We start from the raw sequence: 19,578 nt of genomic DNA, 5'->3' as shown, positions 1-19,578 counted from the left end.
TTCTCTGCCTCCAGAGTGAAGGTTTTGCCTCCTCGCTTTGAGCTGAGATTCCCAGGGAGGGCCAGGGCAGGACTCCCCAGCGCCCCGAGCAGCCCCATGGTGTCCCACTCCCATGTGGTGGCACCGCTCCTGCCTGGCCCCGTGAGCGCAGACCGGACATTCCTGTGCCTCAGCTTCCCCTGACACCCCGGGAGGATGATGAGGGTGCAGGAGGCCTGACTCAGCCGTGCCGGCCCCAGGGCTTTGCCAGGCATCAGGAAAGCTCAGCACAATGACGGGTAGGGAGGGGCCAGGCAGCCCAGGAAGCGCTGGGAGGAACCCGGGTTTTCTCACACCCCCTCAGCTCCTCTGGCTCCTGGCACGCTCCGCTCTCCCGCCGCCCTGGGGTCCGCTCGGATGTGACATGGGGACTTGGAAGCACAGGCAAGCCTGGCAGATGTGACATTCCTCCATGGTAAGGCCTCTCTTCCCAAGGAACGGGATAGCTCCCGTGGCTGGGGCCGGTGCCCGCTCCTGACCCTGCATCCCTCCACCGGCTGCTCCGCATCCCCAGGGCAGGTGCTGCCCTGTGGAGCCCTGTCCTGCTGCCAGGAGCACCTGCTGCCCTCCTGTTCCCAAACCGGTGCTCTCCTGGTGCTGCTGGTGCCAGGAGAGAGCGTGGGCACCTGGCAGGGGACGATGGCATGGGGCTGTCCTGGCACTGTCCCAAGCCAAGATCATCTCTGCTGGCGAGGAGGATGGGGAGCAGGAGCAGTCCCTGTGCCAGGCTGCTCCGTGCCCCAGCAGGGCAGGCAGCCAGGCATGTGCTCTCTGGGAGCCCAGGGGCTCCGTCACTCCCATCCTGGCACTCGAGTGCCAGTCTCTTGGCTGGGGTCCCACTCCCTGTGAGCGAAATTCCCCACTGTCCATGTCAAACCCTGACTGGCAGAGCCCCGCTCCTGGTGAGGGCGGCCGCAGCCAGGCTGGGAAGAGCCGGGTGTTTTGTGGCGCCCTTGCCCGGGAGCAAATTATTCACCCTTCAGCCTCCGTCCCCAAACAGGTCTGTGCGCTCCACCTCGCTGCTGCTTGTAAATATTTCCCTCTCCGCGGTGGGATGGCCGTTCCCTGGGCAGTAACAGCGCCCGGGATGCAGCCGGCTGCCTTCAAAGCCAGGCTGCCCGCCAGGAGCCCACGGGGGCTGGCTGCTGTCTCTCACCGCCCCCTCCTAGAAGCATTCCCGGGGCGTTTCCACGCTGAGCCTGCGGGGCTCTGAGCAGGAGGCTGTGTCCCCGCAGGGCCAGGCAGGCAGTGACCCGCGGTGGCTCCTCGTGCCGCGATCCAGCGCCCGTCCCCAAGCCCGGGTGCACCCTCGATGCTGCAAGGGACGGGCCAGGCACAGGCTCCGGCACCTCCCGGCTTGGAGCGGGGCCAGAGCCCGCCCCGGCTGGGCTGGGAAAAGCCTTTGAATCAGGGTCATCTCCCGGGTGACTGGAGACTCTCGGAGCCACATGAGCCACTGTCCTGCCAGGGAAGGGACACCAGTCACCCCGGGAGCTGAGCACCAGCAGCGCCGGGGCAGAGGAGCTCGGCTGGGTCCTGCCTGCCTGCCCCAGTGCCACCCACAGCCCCAGCACAGGTAGGGATCCAGCCATCAGCTGCCAGCATGGGCACTGAGGGCAAACTCTCCCGCAGCTCCTGACAGCCCGTGTTTGGGGACTGCTGGCTGCCACGCTGCCCTGTCCCTGCTCCGGGTTGGCTCTGTGTGTGCTCTGGGGGCCTCTGTCCCTGTCTCTGTGTGCTCCTCTCCTGCCCTGTGCGGGAGCCACCAGCTCTCTGTGGGGACCGAGTGCTGGCTCTGCCCCGCTGGCAGGGGCACGGCTGCCACCTCACCAGGAGGACTCCGGGCTTGAGTTACTGATGGGGGCACACGGGGCACAGCCATGGCAGGGAGACAGGAAAGCTGCTCAGATGCTGACCTTGCCTCAGTTTCCCTCTCACTGAAGTGCCAGCGCTCCCTGTGAGTAACCAGGGGAAGGTGCTGGGCTGGCTGGATCGGCCCATCCCACCTGCCTGTCTCAGCCAGAGCTGGGCCTGAGCATCATCCTGTGACCAGGCACTGCCTCCCACCTGGAGAAGGCACTGGGGATAGATCTCCAGCCCCAAGAGTGGGACAGCCACAGGACGGTGTGGCAGGGATGCCAGGGCTGGGGCAGAGGTGACTGCTGCCTCCTTGGTGTCTCTAGGGATGCTGGATGCCTGTGGCTGTGTCCTGGGGCTCCCTTCTGTGGTATGAGGTACCCGGGGGCATGGGGGTGGCAGTGCCAGACGGGTCCTGCTGTCCCAGGCTCTCCAGGAAGGCTGGAAGGTGGCAGGAGCCATGGCCACACTGTCACCAACAGCCCCTGGATGGCCTCTGTCTCCCAGGATCTCCAGGGGAGGCAGGAGCTGCTGGGTGGGAGCTGGTGGGTGCCCTGTTGTGCTGACCAGGGCCTGTGGAACTGATCCCTGGGCTCTTCCTTGCAGCCGATGCCTCCGGGACAGCCTGCTGAGCCCCAGCCTGCTGAGCCCCAGCCTGCAGCATGTCCCAGCTCTCCTCCACCCTGAAGCGATACGTGGACTCCTCCCGCTACGCCGAGAGCACCTACAGCAAAGTGCCCAGCGGCTACAGCTCCTACAGCTCCTATGGATCCTCCCTGTCCACCGCCTACGCAGACAGCGACAAAATCGGCTTCAAAGCCAGCTACCTGCCCTCCCCCCGCTACCACCACGCTGGGGGGCTGTCCCCCACCGGTGGCTATGACAGCGGCCGGCTGTACCCCGACCCCAGCATCCGCCTGAGCCCCTCGTACATCCGCACGCAGCCGCGGCCGCCCGGCGCCGGGCTCAGCGCGGGTGCCTGCTACACCTTCACCGGCGCCCCCGGCAGCCCCACGGGCTACCTGCCCTCCGCAGCGCCCCTCAGCCGCCACAAATCCATCAGCCACTCGGACCTGGCGCGGGAGTTCTCGGGGCTGCACACCTCAGACAGCGCCTACCTGCCCGCGGCCGGCGCGCTCAGCACCCGCGGCCGGCCGGAGCTCGGCAACCTGCAGGGCCTCTACCAGGCTGCCACTCACTCCGACTATGTCCGTGGCTACCTGGAGAGCTACGGGAGGAAAAGCCACCCCGGCAGTCTCTCCACCGGCCACCTCAGCCCCTCTCAGGCCACCCTGCCACCGTCGGGCACCCGCTGTGCCAGCCAGCCCTGCGAGAGGAGCGATGAGCGCTGCGACGTGGCCACCCAGGACCCCACGGTACGCGGGGCTGCCCGGGGGTGGGGGACAGAGCTGTGCTTGGGGGGGATGTGGGCTGTGCCTGTGGTGAGCTGAGGAGCCCGAGGCCCCCGCACTCTGCCTGGGAGCCTGGCTGTGCTGCTCCGTGCCTCAGTTTCTGTGTGTGACCCTCTGAGATGCCCTTGCTGGTGCAGCAGTCCCGGCTGGAGCTGCTGAGGCAGCCGTGTGCGGGCGGGCGGGTGTCCTCTGAGGGGCTGTGCTCGCAGGGCACGCTCCCCAAGGAGGCAGGATCAGCCTGTGCCCAGGATTGTGCCTGCTGCATGTGACAGCAGGTGATGGCTCCGGCCCCATGTGGGGCTGACAAGGATTTCCTGCTGCCTCATCCCAGATAGGGAAGGTGACACGAGCAGGCTGGGCACTCATCCTGCTGGGACAGCTGGTTTGGCTGGTGCTGGCTCTGCCACAGTGACTCGGTGCCCAGCGATGCCAATTCCTTGGCACCATCCACTGCTGCCAGTTTGGGGCCCTGTGCCCCAGCCTGTGTGGCAGCAGGGGGTTCCCCATGGGCAGCACCACACGTGGTGGCAGGTGCTCACTGCCCCACGTCCCCGTCGGTGCTGCAGCGTCCCCAGAGCCCCAGCCCGGGCCGGGAGCAGGCAGCGCACACGCAGCCCGTGCAGGGGAGCAGCCTGGTAATTTTCCACTCAGGTTTCCTTCCAAGATCTGGCCAGGCTCTGCCTGCATTGTCTCCCGCTGTCTTTCCAGTCACCCTCCATTCCCCCATGGTCTGACCTGCCCTTTGCTTCCCTGCGTCTCTGTCCCACTGCCATCCGCCAAACCACGAGGAGAAGTCCTGTCCTGCTCGCAGGGAAGCAGAAAAGAATTCCCCAGCAATTTTTCCCTTTGAAGCCTGTGCCCCCACACCCCTCCCTGTGCCCCTTCCCCAGTGCCTTCCCCCACAGAACCACCTTCAGCAGTGCCCTGCCGTGGTGTGGGACCCTCTGTGCCCACCTGCCTCATGCCTGGCCCCCAGTCCTGGGGTGAGGGAGCAGGCTGGGGAGTCAGGGGAGTGGAGGATCAGTGCTGTGGAAGGGAATTCCTGCTTCCCCCTCCCACACCAGGCCCTGCTGGGGGGCACCAAGGGGGGATCCAGCAGCTGCTGCAGCCACTGGCTCTCGCTAAAGCCGACACTGCCACTGCAGGGTCCCCACCCGGTGTGCCCACACACTGCTGTGTGGGGTGCCAGCCTGCTCCCATGGGGTGCCTGTGGGGCAGCAGGGACTGTGCCAGTCCCAGCCCACAATCTGCACGTGAACACAGCCCGGGCTGATGGGTGGCAAAGGTGGCAAAGGGCACTGGGACAGACACCCATGCCGGGGCAGGCCAGGTCAGTGACACTGGCTTAGGTTTCCTTGGTGCTTTGATGGGCACACCCGCTATTTTCCACTGCTGTGGTTTATTCCCTCCCTTTCCCAAGCCGGGAAGCAAATGTCCCGATCGTAAACCAGACTTGGGTGCCTGCGGCCGTGCCAGGTGCCGGAAACAAGCGCAGGCTGCAGCCCCGGAGCTGCCATCGGTTCTGCCCCATTGCCCAGCCCCGAGGGCAGTGTCAGCAGCGCCCGCTCCTGACGCAGCCAGGCGACAGCGGGGCTGGCCCCACGCCTCCTCCCATCCCTTTTTCCATCGCCGCCTCCCGCCTCTGTGCCACAGAAACCGCCATCCTGAGGGGTTTGCAGCCAGGAGTGAGGGTGTCTCCATGTGTCCCTACTGTCACCATCACTTCGTGCCTCAGTTTACCACCCCGTGGGCAAAGGGAGGTGTGTGAAGGTGCGGTGTCAGAGGGGGGTTGTGCCTGCGGAGCTGCAGGGCTGTGCTGGCTCCTGGGAAGGGCAGTCTGGCGAGGGGCAGGACTGGAGCTGTGCCGGCCCATTAACCACCCCGGGTGTACATAGGGTCAGAAGGCCAGGGCCACCCACAAAACCGCCGGCAGCTCTCCGCAGTTCCATCCTGAGCAGCTGACGTCCCTGGCCCGCAGCCAGTGCTGGCTGGCCCTGCCTGCCGCCGCCGTGCCAACCGGGCCTGTGGCAACCTCTGCCCATGGCAGAAGGTCACCACTGCAGAGGTGGCAGCTGAGGGCAGGGACCTGCCATCCCACCGGGTGTCCCCTTCTCTCTCCCGCTCCAGCCTCGCCCTCGGAGCCTGCGCGCTGCTCTCTGGCTGGAGGGGAATTCGCTCCTTGGCCCGGGGCGCTCGGTGTCACCGGGGCACGAGGTTCAACACGGGATGTGGCTGAACCGCCCTCTTGCCATGGAACCGGCTGGGCCAGCACGGTGCATCCCCACGGGGAGAGCTGCCCCGGCTCCCTGCACAGCGCTCGGGGCTGGCAGTGCCCATCCTGCCCCCGCGGTACCACCCACGCTGCCGGGAAGGGTGGCAGGAGCCCTGGATTTTGGGGAGCTGTGCCGCAGCCTGGTGCCATGGCAGGGCACCCAGGCAGGCTGCAGGAGGGCAGTGGGGTGTGTGTGCACACCGTGTCCCCGTGTGTGTACGCCGTACACAGCGCGGGGTGTGTACATGTACACACGTGTGAGCACGCGCAGGCCCCGCTTACGACAGCCCTCCTGTTGTGATGCAAAAGAGCCCTGCAGATGAATAACGCTGCAAGATGCCTCCTCAGATATTTTTGCTGGTGCCAAAAATAGTCTCCCTCCCTTCCTCCCTCCCCTCCCTCCGTCCCCAGCCAGCCCCTCCGCTGGCTGTGCCGAGCTCCGCTCGACAGGGAGGCTGCATCTGCAGCCACCAGGATTCAGCAGCCTCTGCCTCTGGATGGGGATGTTTTGGGGGCTCCAGAGGAGGAAAGGAGGCTCTGCTTAAAGCCCTCTTAGTGAGGTTGGAGGCTGTGGCTCTGTCAGAGCAGCCCAACCGCTCTGCCTGCCCTGGCTGCCCATGGAAATTTCCCTGAGCAGGCAGAGAAACACCTGGGCACGCACGGCAGGCGCAGGGCTCCGGCGCTCGTCCTGCCGCGGTCAGAGGGGTGAAGCAGCGGGAGACGCAGGACTAGGACGCAGGACACCCGGGCTCCCTGCCAGTCTCTGCATCTGCCCTTGCTGCAGGAGAAGAGCTGGAGCCCTGCCCGTGCCATGCCTCAGTTTACCGAGGGAAGACACCAGGTGGGGTCTTTGCTCCACGTAGGAATTGCTGGGAGTTTTTTCCCCAGCGAAAGGCACTGAAATACCCTCTGAGCTCAGTGCTAATGCATCCCCCAAAGAGGGGGGGTTCCTCCAAAATGTCACTGCCTGGGAACCTGGCATTGGCGCTGCAGGAAAGACACATGGCCGGGAGCCCCACAACCCTGTCCGGCAGCCCGCAGCCCCTCTCTGGATACAGGCACCCCCTGCACCCGCATGCTGTGGGACTGCCCCACTTTTACCAAGGCAATTTCGGCGAGTAACCCCCAGCTGGGGAGCCCCGCTCCCTGCCTAGTGCCTGCCCGGAGCACAACGTGCCCGGGGCCGGACAGCCAGGGCCACCAGCCCTGGGCACGCCGAGCTGCGAGCACGGGGGGAGCACTGGGGGGGCAGGCGCTCCTCCGGCTGCCGCCTCTCCCCAGTTCCCCGTTGCCCCCGCGGTGCGCGGGGTGAGAGATGCCGAGGGGGCACCGCAGCCCCCCGCAGCCCGCGGAGCCCGGGGCGTGTTCCGGAGCGTGTCCGCGGGGCAGAGCCGCCCCTCGCGGGCCCCCCTGGCTCCCGGCGCGCTGTACCACGCGGTGCGCGGGGGCTGGCCGTCACCGAGCCGTCACCGAGCCGTCACCGAGCCCGGCTGCCGCCTCTCCACCCATTTGATGTCAGAGCCGCTCAGGTGCCGTCAGCCCCGCAGCCGGCACCGGCTCCGGCCCCGCACGCCCAGCACGGGGGGCTCCGCGCCTGACCCCGCGCCCCCGGCTGCAGCCGGCCCCGGGCGAGGGCAGCCCGGCCGGTGTCCCCTGGCACCCCGCTGCCCGCGGCTGCTCCCCGCCGTCCTGCGGTGCCCGCCGGGGCCACCATGAGGGACTCCTACACGGTGACGCTGCCCGAGGAGCCCCCCGCGCTCCCCGACCTTCACAAGGACCTGCGGCCCCGCAGCTCCATGCCAGGGTCCCTGCTGGTCTCCACCTTCGTCGGGCTCGTCCTCAACAAGACCAAGGTACGAGATGCCCGCAGCCCCCATCCCCTGGCTTGGGGGCAGAGAAGGGGGCAGCCCCTGCCCGCCCTGGGGAGCGTGGAGTGCCCTGTGCCATCCCCCGTGCCCGAGGATGGGGTGCCTGGGGGCGGGTGCCCTCCCAGCGGCCCGTGGGGATGGCGTGTCCCGGTGTCCCAAAGGGTGGCAGGGAGCAGGTGAACTGCACGTGTCAGGACACCTGGGTTCCTCTCCCAGCCCTGCCCTTGCGGTGACCTTGGCCAGGTCCCCGTGTCCCACCACGAGGAAGGGTCTGCTGGCCACGCTGAGCCCCTTGGCAGTGCCATCGGAGCGAACTTGGCTGTCCCCAGAGCCACAGTGCCAGGACAGATCTCTCCTGCAGGGATGGCAGAGCAAGGGGCAAGGAGGGCAAGGTCTGAGCACTTATGTAAGTCTGGCTGCTCTGGTTCTCCCTCTGCCCCAACAGGCTCCTGGCATGTGGACCTGGATGGGGCAGGACGGTCAGGATCTTGTCCCTTGTCCCCATCAGCTGTCCCTTGTCCCCGTCCTGCGGTGCAGCCTCGGGGAGTCCCCAGCCGCGCCGCGTGAGCCAGCTCTCCTTCACCGCCTCTGAGCATGTCGTGTCCTAGATAAAGCCCTGAACGGGAGAGGGGGATTAGCTGGAGTTGAGTCACCCAGGGGAGGGAAATCCAGAGGGGGAAATAACACCTCGGTGCACACAGGGCTTGTGCCAGGCTTGGGGAGCACCTGACACCCCGTCCTCAGCCCCAGCCCTCCCCTGGGGTTGTTCCAGGCTCTGGGAGGACAGCCTGGCACCTGGCTGTGGGGGAATGCAGGATCTGTGGGGAGGTTTGCACCCACATGGGCAGGACTGGCCGGTCCCTGCTGGCACACGGCGGGAGCTGCTCAACCAGGGCAACTGGACAAGCACGTCCTGGTGGGGATGGCTGGGGCACACTGGGGCAGCTCCCGGGGGTTGCTGCTCCCCCCAGCACCGTGACCTTCCCTGGGGTAGTGGTGGGGACACGAGCAGGGCCTTGGGGTTCAGATCCTCCAAGGGATGGATGTAGGCTGCTGGGACACAGGCCCACGTCTCCTGCCGCCATCTGCTCAGGGACCAGAGCCAGGCCAGCTCCTCCAGCCATGGCATGGCACTGACCTGTCACATCCTGCTGGCCCCCTGTGTCCAACCGAGCCTGCCCCCAGCCCAAGAAGGCACCTGGCACTTTTGGACAGTGACCCCCCGGCACTGACAGCCATGGGCAGCCATACCTGGGGACACCCCTGCGCTCTGAGCACTACGGGGGCACCCGATGGCACAGAGGGCAGCTGGTCAGTCCGGCAGAGCCACGTGTGCCCACGCAGGGCGGCCGGGTCCCCGCTGGTGCCCGTCCCTGCCGCGGTGGGTGATGCCTGCGCCGTCGCTAAGGAGCACGTGTAACTGGATCTGGGTTATTTTGGGCTGCTGTCAGGGCTGGGTGCTCAGCACCTCCCACACACACACCAGCTGCTGCTATTTCGGAGCTGCTGGGCCCCCTCCCCTCCTCTCGCCTCCTCTCCTCCTCCTCAAGCCTCAGGTGGGCAGCTGGGGCATTTGCCTAAGGATCCTTAAATCCTGGGCATCTGGGGGAGCACCATCAGCAGAGTGTCCCTGCAGGCCCTGCCAGACCCTCACCCTGCTCGGGGGAGGCTCATCCTGCTGCTCCCCTATGCAGGGCTGGGAGCAGGACCCCTGGGCTCCCGCCAGTGCCCCCCACCAGCATCCTGTCCTGCATGCTGGGAGAGGGGTGGTGGCACCCCCAAACCCCTCTGTGCTCTCAGTCTCTCCAGCAAAGAGGGATGATGGTTCCCTGCCTCCAGCTGCCCATGCCCATCGTTGCTTTTCCCGGCTGAGGGAGCACCCGGAGCACCTGGAATTGCCACCCCATGGCACAGGTGCAGCACAGCCAGGGCAGCGAGCGGCCGGGGAGGCACCACTGGGCACACAGCCCTGTTCCCCGGGCTGGCTGTCACAGGGCTGGGCTTGCACTTTCCCAGGTGGACTTTATCCTGCAAGACAGCTGTGCCAAAGTCTGGGCTGCCCTTGTGCAGGGTGTCCTGGAGGGGATGGACACCTGGCGTGAAGCAGGCGGGCAGTGACAGGGCACGGTGCTCCTCCTGCAGCGTGGGGCAGGCACAGGGCACTGCCATGCCTCAGTGTCCCCAGGGGAGGCAGCCTGGGCTGCCGGCCTGACCTGCAATCCAGGGCATGGGGCAAAAGCATTGCCAGGCAGGGAGAACTTTGAGCCCTGTGCGTAGTCCTGGGCCAGCGGGACGGGGCAGGCCAGCCATGGTTTGTCACCAGGCCCTTGGCCCGGAGAGCTGCTCGGTGCTGGCTCTGCCCATGATGTCACAGCGGGATGGGGCCTCTCCTCGCACCTGAGGGTCTGCGCCATGGGCAGCTCTGTGGCACCATGGCCTCGCTGGGCTGCCCACAGGCATGGCCAGCCCGCCACCCTCCCAGCACTGCTCCCTCTCTCTGCAGAGCTCCAAGGCTGTGCAGGGGCTGACCGGCCTGCGGAACCTCGGCAACACGGTGAGTGTGACCCCAGGCCTGTGGCTCGCGCCGGGCACATCTGTGGGGCAGGGGGAGCCCTGTCCCTTCACCTCGCCCCCAACACCCCACCCTCCCCCTGGCAGCTCCCTGCGCCCCTCTCCCCACGGGGCTGCCTGAGGAAGAGCTTCCCCCGCTTCATCCCCGTCCTGCGCCCGCCCGGCCCAGGTGTCCCCCTGCCGCGGCCTGCCTCCCTCTGCTTCCCGTTGCCATGGTTTTCTCTTCTGCCTCCCCCAGTGCTTCATGAACTCCATCCTGCAGTGCCTGAGCAACACCAAGGAGCTGCGGGATTACTGCCTGCAGAACCAGTACCTGCGGGACCTCAACAACAACAGCCGCATGCGCACGGCGCTCATGTCAGGTAACTCGTGGCCGGCGCTCGTGTCAGGTAACTGCAGGGGCTTCCCTGCAGCAATTCCTGCAGCAATTCCTGCAGCACATCCCTGCGACACCCCACACCCTGCGGGAACCCCACCCAGAGCTCGATGCTCCTCCTTGGGCTGCCCAGCCAGTGGAGGATCAGGCCCTGAGACCCCAGAGTGTGGCCCTGAGCTGTCCCCACGGGGGCATGGCCGTGCCACCTCCGCTGCTGACCTGCCTCTCTGCCTGCAGAGTTTGCAAAGCTGATTCAGCTGCTCTGGACCTCGTCCCCCAACGAGAGTGTGAGCCCGTCCGAGTTCAAGACGCAGATCCAGAGATACGCCCCACGCTTCGTCGGCTACAAGTGAGGGAGGGGGGTGGCTGCAGGCTGGTGGGGGGAGCTGAGCCCCCTGCAGCCTCTCACCGGCCATGCCCCGTGTCTTGCAGCCAGCAGGATGCTCAGGAGTTCCTGCGGTTCCTGCTGGACGGGCTGCACAGCGAGGTGAACCGTGTGCTGGTGCGGCCCCGGGCCAGCACCGACACCCTGGATCACCTCCCGTAAGTGCTGGCACCGCACAAGCCCCAGAAGAGTTGGCTGCCCGCAAGGCCAGCCCAGGCACAGTGACCTCACGGGTCCCTCTGAGCTGGGTGGCGGGGCTGGTGTCCCCCAGGCCATGCTCAGTGCCCTGCTGTGTCCCCATCCTTGCAGTGACGACGAGAAGAGCCGGCAGATGTGGAGGAGGTACCAGGAGAGGGAGGACAGCCGCATCAGCGGTGAGCAGGGCTGGGGGAAGGGAGGACAGGGCTGGGCTGGGCTGGGCTGGGAGCGAACCAGGGCTCTCACCCTGCTCTGTCCCACCCCACCAGACCTCTTCGTTGGGCAGCTGAAGAGCTCTCTGACCTGCAGCGAGTGTGGCTACTGCTCCACAGCCTTCGACCCCTTCTGGGACCTGTCCCTGCCCATCCCCAAGGTGAGGGAGCCTCAACAATCCCCGTCCCACGCCGCTTGTCCCACACCCCCTGTCCCTAACCAGCACTGTACTCCCACAGAAAGGCTACGGGGAGGTGACGCTCATGGATTGCCTCCGGCTCTTCACCAAAGAGGACGTGCTGGATGGGGACGAGAAACCGGTACGGGGCAGGGGGGCTCCTTGGGGCAGGGGGGCTCCCTGGGGCAGGCTGGGCCCCTTCCCCTCTGTGCTTGTGCTGCCAGGACTGTGGGCAGTGCCCTCACCCTCCTGCTTGTGCTGTTTTCTCCCACAGACGTGTTGTCGCTGCAAAGCCAGGACAAGGTGCACAAAAAAATTCAGCATCCAGAAGTTCCCCAAGATCCTGGTGCTTCGTATCCTTGGGGCAGAGGGATGGGGACAGGGGCTGTTGTGGGGGGCAGAGATGGGTTATTGCAGGCTCTCCTTTGTCCCTTTGGCTCCTTGACGTGACCCTCCAGACCTGAAGCGCTTCTCCGAGGCCAGGATACGAAGCAGCAAACTCACCACCTTCGTCAACTTCCCGCTGAAGGACCTGGACCTCCGGGAATTCGCCTCGCAGAGCTGCAGTGAGTCCCAGCCCCTGCCTGCCTCTAATCCCAGCCCTGAGCTCCTGGGGCCTCCTGGGCTCCTGGTGTCCCCAGCGGGTGGGGGGCAGAGGCGTGAGGGGTGGGAGGCACGGAATCCAGGCTGCTGGAGCCGCTGGCACGGTGGGGGGCACTGTGCTGGCACTTTGTGGGGCAGCAGGGCTGAGCAGCACCCCTGCTCCCCACAGACCACGCCGTTTACAACCTCTACGCCGTCTCCAACCACTCGGGCACCACCATGGGGGGACACTACACAGCCTACTGCAAGAGCCCTGTGTCCAGCGAGTGGCACAGCTTCAACGACTCCCGGTGAGCCTGGGGTGGGACAAGCGAGCAGGGAGCCCCTGCTCAGGGCATCCCGTCCCCGCTGCTCACAGCTCTCCCCTTCTCCTCTCTGCAGCGTCACCCCCATGTCCTCGAGCCACGTGCGCAGCAGCGATGCCTACCTGCTCTTCTACGAGCTGGCCAGCCCGTCCTCCCGCATGTAGCCAGCCCTGCCTCCCTGGGGAGGCCCTGTGCCACCCCTCAGAGCCGGCCCCGCCAGGGTTCAGCGTTCTGCGCCCCCAGAGCAAGGGGGAGGCGAAGAGGAGACACCCCCGAGGTGGCTGCAGAGGGAGGCTGGGACAGCCAGGAGCAGAGCCCGGGCAAGGACACCCAGCTCTGAACTGAGGAGGGACTCGTGACAGGACAGGGCTCAGGCAGCTCAGGCGCCTTCTGATTGCTGGCATTAGGTTTTTACCTCGGGGTTTTAGTTTCTTTTTCTTTCTTTTTTTTTTTTTTTTCCTCTTTTTTTCTTTTTTTTTTTTTTATCTTTTTTTCATCTTTTTTTCTTTTTTTTTTTTTTTTTGTTTTGTTTTGTTTTGTTTTGTTTTTTCTTTTGGTGTGTAATAAAAATCCTGAGCAAGGGACTCTACAGGAATGGGGCCACCTGTCCCATTGACTCAACCAGGACCTCTGCTCCCCTGGGACAGCACCCAGGAGAGCCTCACACATCCCTCCTGACCTCTTGTCACTCCTGTATCTGCTTGGCCGTCCCAGAGGATTCGTGAACTGCTCCCGATCTCCTCCCGGCACTTCCAAACCTCCTGGCAAAGGACTCCAGCCCTCCGGTGGCAGCACATCCCCTGCAGCTGCCCCACACACACTCCTCGAAGCAGCCTGAGCCCAGACTCAACGGACAGGAGGGAGGAAAACATTTTGTGGAATTTATATGTATTTATAATGGACTTCGCTTCAACCTGGAGCCCCCCGCCGCTTCCTGCCTCTCCAGGGACTTGTGCCGGGGCTGCTCCGGGTAGGTTTTTACCTGCCTCCTCATACGACGGTGCCTTAAACCATTCAGGGGAGCGGGGGGCCGCGGGGGTCGCACAGAGAGGGAGGGGAGGACGGTGGCTTTCCGGGACCATCTGCAATCGGGGCTTTTTTCTCCCTGTGATCAGGAGCCCTCCTGGGTGCCCGGGGACTCGCCCTGCTGCTCTGTCCTCCAGCTAGCAAATGCCAGTGGCCTTTTTAGCCTTTAATTTATTCTCCTCCCCGTCCTGCCTTGCCTGAGGTGCAGCGGGAGGAGACACGGGCACCATCCCAGCCCTCGAGGCAGCTCCATCCAACCCACACCCGGCCGGCTTCGCCCTCGCTGCCCTGCGGGCACGGGCTGAGCGCTGGCACCAGCATCCTGCCCTGCCTGGGGCATCCCAGCAGGGCTCGGGGGGGGGCAGGTGGGAAAGGGGGGCTGCCCGCGGCAGGAGCTGGGCTGGGGCAGCGATGCTGCTTGGCAGGTGGCTTGTTTACTGTGTAAGCAAGACGGGTGGGAAGTGTCTCATACAAGGGAGACTCGTGCAGGAATAAATTGGAGCTTGAACAGGGCGCTGGGTGCGTGTGTTTTGTCTCTGGGTGGTCTGGCAGAGGGTGGGGAGCTGCCACCGGTGGAGCCCCAGGAGCACCCATGGACCAGGAGCACTCGGGGCTCGCCTGGAGCAAGGGAGATGTGGCTGCAGGTGGCAGAAGGAGCCTTCCCAGCCCCACGGAGCTCCCCGGTGCCCACACTCCTCCCTCAAAACCCCTCAACAATGGCCCCTTTCTCCCCTGCTTAGGGAAGGAGACGGGCATTAAGGGGCAGCAGGAATGCAGGTGGCCGGGCCCAGGCACCCAGCGAGGGCAGGAGGGACACGCTCAGCCCGGGGTCCCCAGCACAGCCCCTTCAGCGCTGCCCGGAGCAGTGAGGAGCCGCGGGCAGCTGCAAAACCAAGGTGCCGAGTGGGCACCCCAGCAGCAGGGTCCCCTGGGGATGGGCTCCCAGCGGGATGGGCGCGAGCCCTCGTTCCCCTTTAAGACGCTGGTTCTCCGTGCCAGAGCCTGACCTCGGCATCCTCAGCTGAGCTGGATTAACGGGGCGAGGGGGAAGGGGCCTGCGGAGGGGACTGGGGCTGCTGCCTGCCGGGGCTCCCCGCACTCCCGGCGCGGCGGGCATGGCCCTCGGGTGGGCTCCGGCGCTGGGCTGCCACGTGTAGAGCTGGCACTGCCACCACCCCCGCCCCGGAGCGTGGAGCAGGGGTCCCCACGCCGCCCCGGGGCCCATGGGGGCAGCTGGGGAGGAGCGGGCGGTGGGGCTGGGGGGCACAGGGCAGTGGGCAGGATTTTAGCCAGGCTGCGCCGAGAACCGCCTGCTGCCATGAAAGACTTCACCGAAATCACGCTTTGCCCCGAGGCTCTGGACGGCAGCAAGGTAGGGCTGGGGGTGTGGGTGCTGCTGATGGTCCCCGCGTGTCCCCCCGCGGGTCCCCAGGGTGCCACCCGCGCTCGCTGTCCCACAGACCGAGTTCTGCAACCCCGTTTTTGAGGGCGAGGAGCCCCGGGCGGCACCGAGCGCGGAGCACCCGCCAGACAAGGATGGGACCGGCCCCGCACCACGCCGGGACGGCCTCGGTACCAGCCTGGGGGTTTGTACACACCCGCCCCCCGCCCATGGGGCTGCAGGAGCGGGGTGCTGGGCTCTGGGGCTGCTTGGGGACACATCAGCACCGCGGGGAGAGCGGTGGGGACGTGCCCAGCGAGGGCTGAGCCCGCCGTGCAGGGAGGTGGGGGAATGGCTTGGCAGCGCTCTGCCCGCTGTCCTCGCCTCCAGGCCAGCAGCTCTGGGCGCAGGTGGGCTGGAGGTACCGCGCCGACTGCAAGTTCACCTGGCTCTGCGTGGCTCTGATGAGCACCATCCTGCTCTTCCTCATCGCCCTCCTGCTCGGCATCATCATCCACCGTGAGTGCCGGGCCGGTGGGGGACACAGAACCGGCTCAGAGTGGGACAGGGGCACGCAGGGCACACCCCGGGGTGTGCCCGCTGTGGGGAGAGGGTGACCCCCATGCACAGGAGCAAGGGGGATCTCCCTGTCCGTGGGATGTGTCCCGTCAGTGTGGGATCCCCTGGGAGCTGCACACCTGTGGGTAAGGTGGGAGCACGGGGCTGGGAGGGCTTCCTGAGCCCCTTCCCTGCCCCGCAGCCATCCCTCCCCGCTGGGGCTGAGCAGTCCCTGCTCTTCCCTGGGCACAGAGCTGACGTCCCCACATCCATCCAGCGCCCCAGCCACGGCCCTGCCCGCCCGCGGCACTGCCACCACCGCCACTGCACCCATCCGAAGGGACCCCCCGGCCCCCAAAACAGCTGCCACCCCAACCGGGAGCTGGCTGCCCACGGCCCGCACAGCAGCACCGGGTAAGTCCCGAGCGGGGCAGCGTTTTGGGATGGGGGTGCCCTGCTCCAGCTCATGCCCACGCTGTTGCCTCGTTCAGCCTGCGGAGGGACCCTGCGGGGCCCCGAGGGCTCCTTCAGCTCCCCCAACTACCCCGGCCCCTACCCCCCCAACGCCCTCTGCATCTGGCACATCGAGGTGGGCGCCGGCCTCGCCATCCAGCTGAGGATGGCGACGTTCAGCGTGGAGGGCACGGCCTCCTGCCTCTTCGACCGCCTGGAGCTCTACGAAGAGCAGGGCACCGGTGGCACAGCCCCTGCCCCAGCTCGGGGGAGCCCGACCAGGTAGGGCTCCTCACGCCTGGGGAGCGTGGCGGTGTGGGGGCAGCGAGCGGTGCCAGCCCTTGCTGTGCCCCCAGGTTTTGTGGCAACGTGCCCCCCCCGACCTTCAACACCGACTCGAACCGCCTGCGGGTCACCTTCGTGTCCGACAGCAGCGTGGGCGCCCAGGGCTTCAGCGCCCGCTACCGCGCCGTGGCGCCTGCCGAGAGTGAGTGCCCCGGCCCTGGGCACTGCCAGGGCCCCTCACCGCTGGCAGGGAGCGGGGAGAGCCAGCGGGGAGGGGAGGGTGCCCGGCGGAACCCCCCCACCAGCCTGCGTGTCTGTGTCTGGCGTGCAGAGAGCTGCGCCTGGGACGAGCACTTGTGTGACCAGGGGCTCTGCCTCCAGCTGGGCTTCGTGTGCGACGGCTTCCACGACTGCAGGGACAAGAGCGACGAGGCCAACTGCAGCCTGAAACACAAAGGTGGGCGGGACAGACCCCCGCCCGCAGCCCCCAGCCCCCGCGGCACCGGGGATGGGCGGGGAGCGGGCACATGGAGGGAAGGGAGAGGGGCAGGGGTAAAACTGAGCGTGTGTGTGTCCCTCCAGAATGTGGGGGGCCGCTGACCGCCTTGGAGGGGCACTTGTCCACCCCGAACCACCCGCAGCCATACCCGCACCAGCAGGTGAGAGAAGGGCTGCTGTGGGAGCGCGGTGAGGGTGAGGGCGGGCAGGGAGGAAGGCAACCCCGGCCCCGGGGAGAGCTGGGGGGTGCCCCTGCCCAGCTTCACGGGTGTCGCCGGCTGCCCCCCTGCCCCGCAGCTGTGCCTCTGGCAGATCTCGGTGCCCCTGGGCCACGTCATCGACCTGCACTTCCACAACTTCAGCCTGGAGTCGCACGAGGACTGCAGCTTCGACTTCGTGGAGGTGCACGACAGCGCGGGCACGGGGACCGCCAGCCTCATGGGCAGGTACCCGACACCCCCAGGCCTGCTGCGCCACCCTGGCGACACAGGGGCCGTGGCTCACTTGGGGAAACTGAGGCACGGGGCTGTCTGGCGGGGAGGAGCCACCAGAAGGCATGGTTTGAGGAGGTGCTGGTCAGCCCCCTGACCCCATCCCTCGTCCCATGACCTCGGCAGGTTCTGTGGCCACCAGCTGCCGCCCACCCTGACCTCCTCGCGGCACGTCATGACTGTCCTCTTCGTGGCAGACGAGGGAGTTGCAGATGATGGGTTCTTTGCCACCTACCAAGCCCGCAATGCCACAGAGAGTAGGTAGCCAAGTGGGGGCACAGGCTGCCCAGGGTGGTGCCAATCCATCTTTGGGGGGCTTCAAGGCCAGGCTGGATAAAAACCTGGAAAAAGCAGCTCTTGTTCCACAGCTGGGCCTGCTGGGCTCACCTGATTTACCCTATAACCTCACAGCCGTGGGGGTGTGACCTGGAAGGGCTCACCTGCACAGAGGCAGGATCCATGACCTGAGTGCTGCCCCCAAATAACTCGGGGAATTTGGGATCCTCCCTAGCTGGATCTGCCAGATCCCCTGGCCAGCGAGCAAGTCCTAGCCACGCCCTGCCCTCTCCCCTTCCAGAGACCTGCAGCCCCACGGAGTTTTCCTGTGGGAATGGCGAGTGCCGGGCGCTGGAGTCTGTGTGTGACGGCTGGCACGACTGCCCCGACGGCACTGACGAGCTGAACTGCACCGGGGTGTCCTACCCGGCCTTCGGTGAGTGCCACCCTGCGTGCCCCACCCAGCCCCCCTGAGCCCAGCTGGCCCCGGGGCACACGCTGGCACAGCCGGAGGGCAGCTCTGCCGCGGGCACAACCCCTTTCCCTGCGGCAGGGTCTGTCTGCGAGCCCGTGGAAGTGGAGATGTGCCTGGGGCTGGGCTACAACGCCACCTCCTTCCCCAACATCTGGCTGGCCATCCCGGACCAGGAGGGGGCCGCCGAGGTGCTGCAGGACTACCAGGTGAGCGGGCCGGGGGCTGCCCGCGGGGCTGCTCTCACCCCGCCGTGCCAGGCTCACCCCGCTGTCCCCGCTGTCCCCGCTGTCCCGCAGACGCTGATGGAGCTGGCGTGCTACCAGCACCTCCGCCTGCTCATCTGCAGCCTCTTCGTGCCCAAGTGCACCCCGGACGGGGGCGTGCTGCAGCCCTGCCGGGCCGTGTGCCTGGCGGCCGAGCTGCGCTGCCAGCAGTCCCTCGGCCTCCTCGGCATCCTCTGGCCCATCAACTGCAACATCCTGCCCGACTCCAACGACCCCGTAGAGTGCTTCCAGCCCTGAGCCGGCGAGAGGAGAGCAGCAGGGGCTGAAGCCACCCTCCCCACCCCAAATGTCCCTCCTGCTCTTCCTGTTGTAAATACCCAGCTGTTGGGGTGGCCTCTCAGCTGCCCTGGGGTCAGCCACTCTGCCCAGTGCTTGCCTTGGTGCCTGGATGCCACGGGCTTGCCCACAGCTCCATTTCCCTAGAGAGCAGGTGACATATCCCACAGGGAAAGGCTTGTGCTGGAGGGGCACGAGGGGAAGGGCTCATGCTCCCCAAACGGAGCAGGGCTGGGCAGAGGTGAGCCAGGCTGCAGGCACAAGAGCCCAGGGCTGCCCATGTCCCACAGCCCCAAAGCCAGCAGAATAAACAGCGTGAGCAGCTGACAAACCCAACCGAGCAGGTGACTCATTTGGGGTCTGTGTGTGGGTGGGTGCTGCCAGATCCTAGGGGAAACTGAGGAATGGGAGGAGGGAGGGAAGCCAGGGACTGGGGTGGGGGATCTGAGCAGGGGTGGAGGGGCACAGGGGAGACTGCAGGAGAGAGTGGGCAGCTGGCTGTGCCCTCACTGGGCTGAGGGCTTGCAGGGTCCCAGGGAGATGGATGGGTCTCAGACGGGGTCCAGTCGGTGGCCCCATGGTGCAGGGAAAGGATCCTGCCCCACCAAGAGTGGTGGCCCTGCTGGCTGAGCTAGCTGTGCTGGCTGAAGGCCACCCTGGTAGCCACAGGCCTGGCAACACCCATGGCCACAAACCAGTGTCCAGCTGGCCAAAAACAACAGTCCATTCACACCTTGGGAGAGAGGAGACAGGCGGCTCCCTGCCACCACCCAGCCTGGCCGTGAGTATCCAGGTCTGGAAGGAACATTTGGCAACGTCCCCGGCTCCACTGCAGGCTCTGGCACGGGGACGAGAGAACCAGCAGTGCCATCGTGTTTCCCACTGCCCTGAGCATGTGGAGAAATCCCCAGCCTGGCTGGGGTCACTGGGGTCAGGAGCCACTCGTGCCAGCACCGCTCTGCCCCTGTACCCAGCACGGAGCTGCCACTCCCACCCGGCTCAGGGGGTTTGAGCCCACCTGGCTCCTTCTCCCCCTGCACGTCCCAGCTGCTGCCGGCCACGGGGACATCCCCAGCCACAGGCCCGCCCCGCTGGCCAGCGTGTGACCGTGTCCCTTGGACGCACTCGGCGCTGGAACGAGTTAAAGGCAAGCTGGGAGCGCCTCGAAAGCTCCGCCGCGGTCCCCGGGGCCAGCCCTGCCTCCTGGCACGGGCACAGCGCTGCTCTGCCCGCGCTTCCACCTGCCCTGCACGCTCAGCCCGACGTGCTGGGACCGCCCAGCTGGATCCTGCGGCTTC

The 19,578-nt window shown here is 66.5% G+C and overlaps 3 protein-coding genes across 5 annotated transcripts in view; 2 read left to right on the top strand and 1 right to left on the bottom strand.

Moving 5' to 3' along the window:
- ABCG4 (ATP binding cassette subfamily G member 4) overlaps positions 1-19,578 on the bottom strand; it is a 149,958-nt gene that overhangs the window by 37,145 nt on the left and 93,235 nt on the right. The gene's annotated exons all lie outside the window — the stretch shown is intronic.
- Positions 383-12,537, top strand: USP2 (ubiquitin specific peptidase 2). 2 transcript variants are annotated; one of them, XM_053996983.1, is made up of 13 exons: positions 383-454; positions 2,503-3,272; positions 9,952-10,002; positions 10,258-10,381; positions 10,633-10,744; positions 10,828-10,938; positions 11,090-11,154; positions 11,248-11,351; positions 11,431-11,511; positions 11,644-11,722; positions 11,828-11,935; positions 12,142-12,262; positions 12,354-12,537. In XM_053996983.1, exons 2-13 carry the CDS (start codon positions 2,559-2,561, stop codon positions 12,439-12,441), a joined length of 1,758 nt encoding a protein of 585 aa, XP_053852958.1. In that variant the 5' UTR covers positions 383-454; positions 2,503-2,558; the 3' UTR covers positions 12,442-12,537. The 2 variants fall into 2 exon arrangements, with proteins under 2 accessions (XP_053852958.1, XP_053852959.1); XM_053996984.1 differs by lacking the exons at positions 383-454; positions 2,503-3,272 and adding an exon at positions 7,173-7,433.
- Positions 14,597-18,568, top strand: MFRP (membrane frizzled-related protein). The gene is made up of 13 exons (XM_053996985.1): positions 14,597-14,675; positions 14,764-14,875; positions 15,075-15,203; positions 15,495-15,656; positions 15,734-15,977; positions 16,052-16,182; positions 16,312-16,437; positions 16,563-16,639; positions 16,776-16,924; positions 17,096-17,226; positions 17,547-17,681; positions 17,799-17,926; positions 18,017-18,568. The coding sequence occupies exons 1-13, from the start codon at positions 14,622-14,624 to the stop codon at positions 18,239-18,241; spliced, it is 1,803 nt and encodes a 600-aa protein (XP_053852960.1). The 5' UTR covers positions 14,597-14,621; the 3' UTR covers positions 18,242-18,568.

This window comes from Vidua macroura, chromosome 22 (assembly GCF_024509145.1).
Source record: "Vidua macroura isolate BioBank_ID:100142 chromosome 22, ASM2450914v1, whole genome shotgun sequence".
NCBI lineage: Eukaryota > Metazoa > Chordata > Aves > Passeriformes > Viduidae > Vidua > Vidua macroura.
Note: the sequence above shows the minus strand (reverse complement) of the source record. Positions and strands in the feature narration are given on the sequence as shown.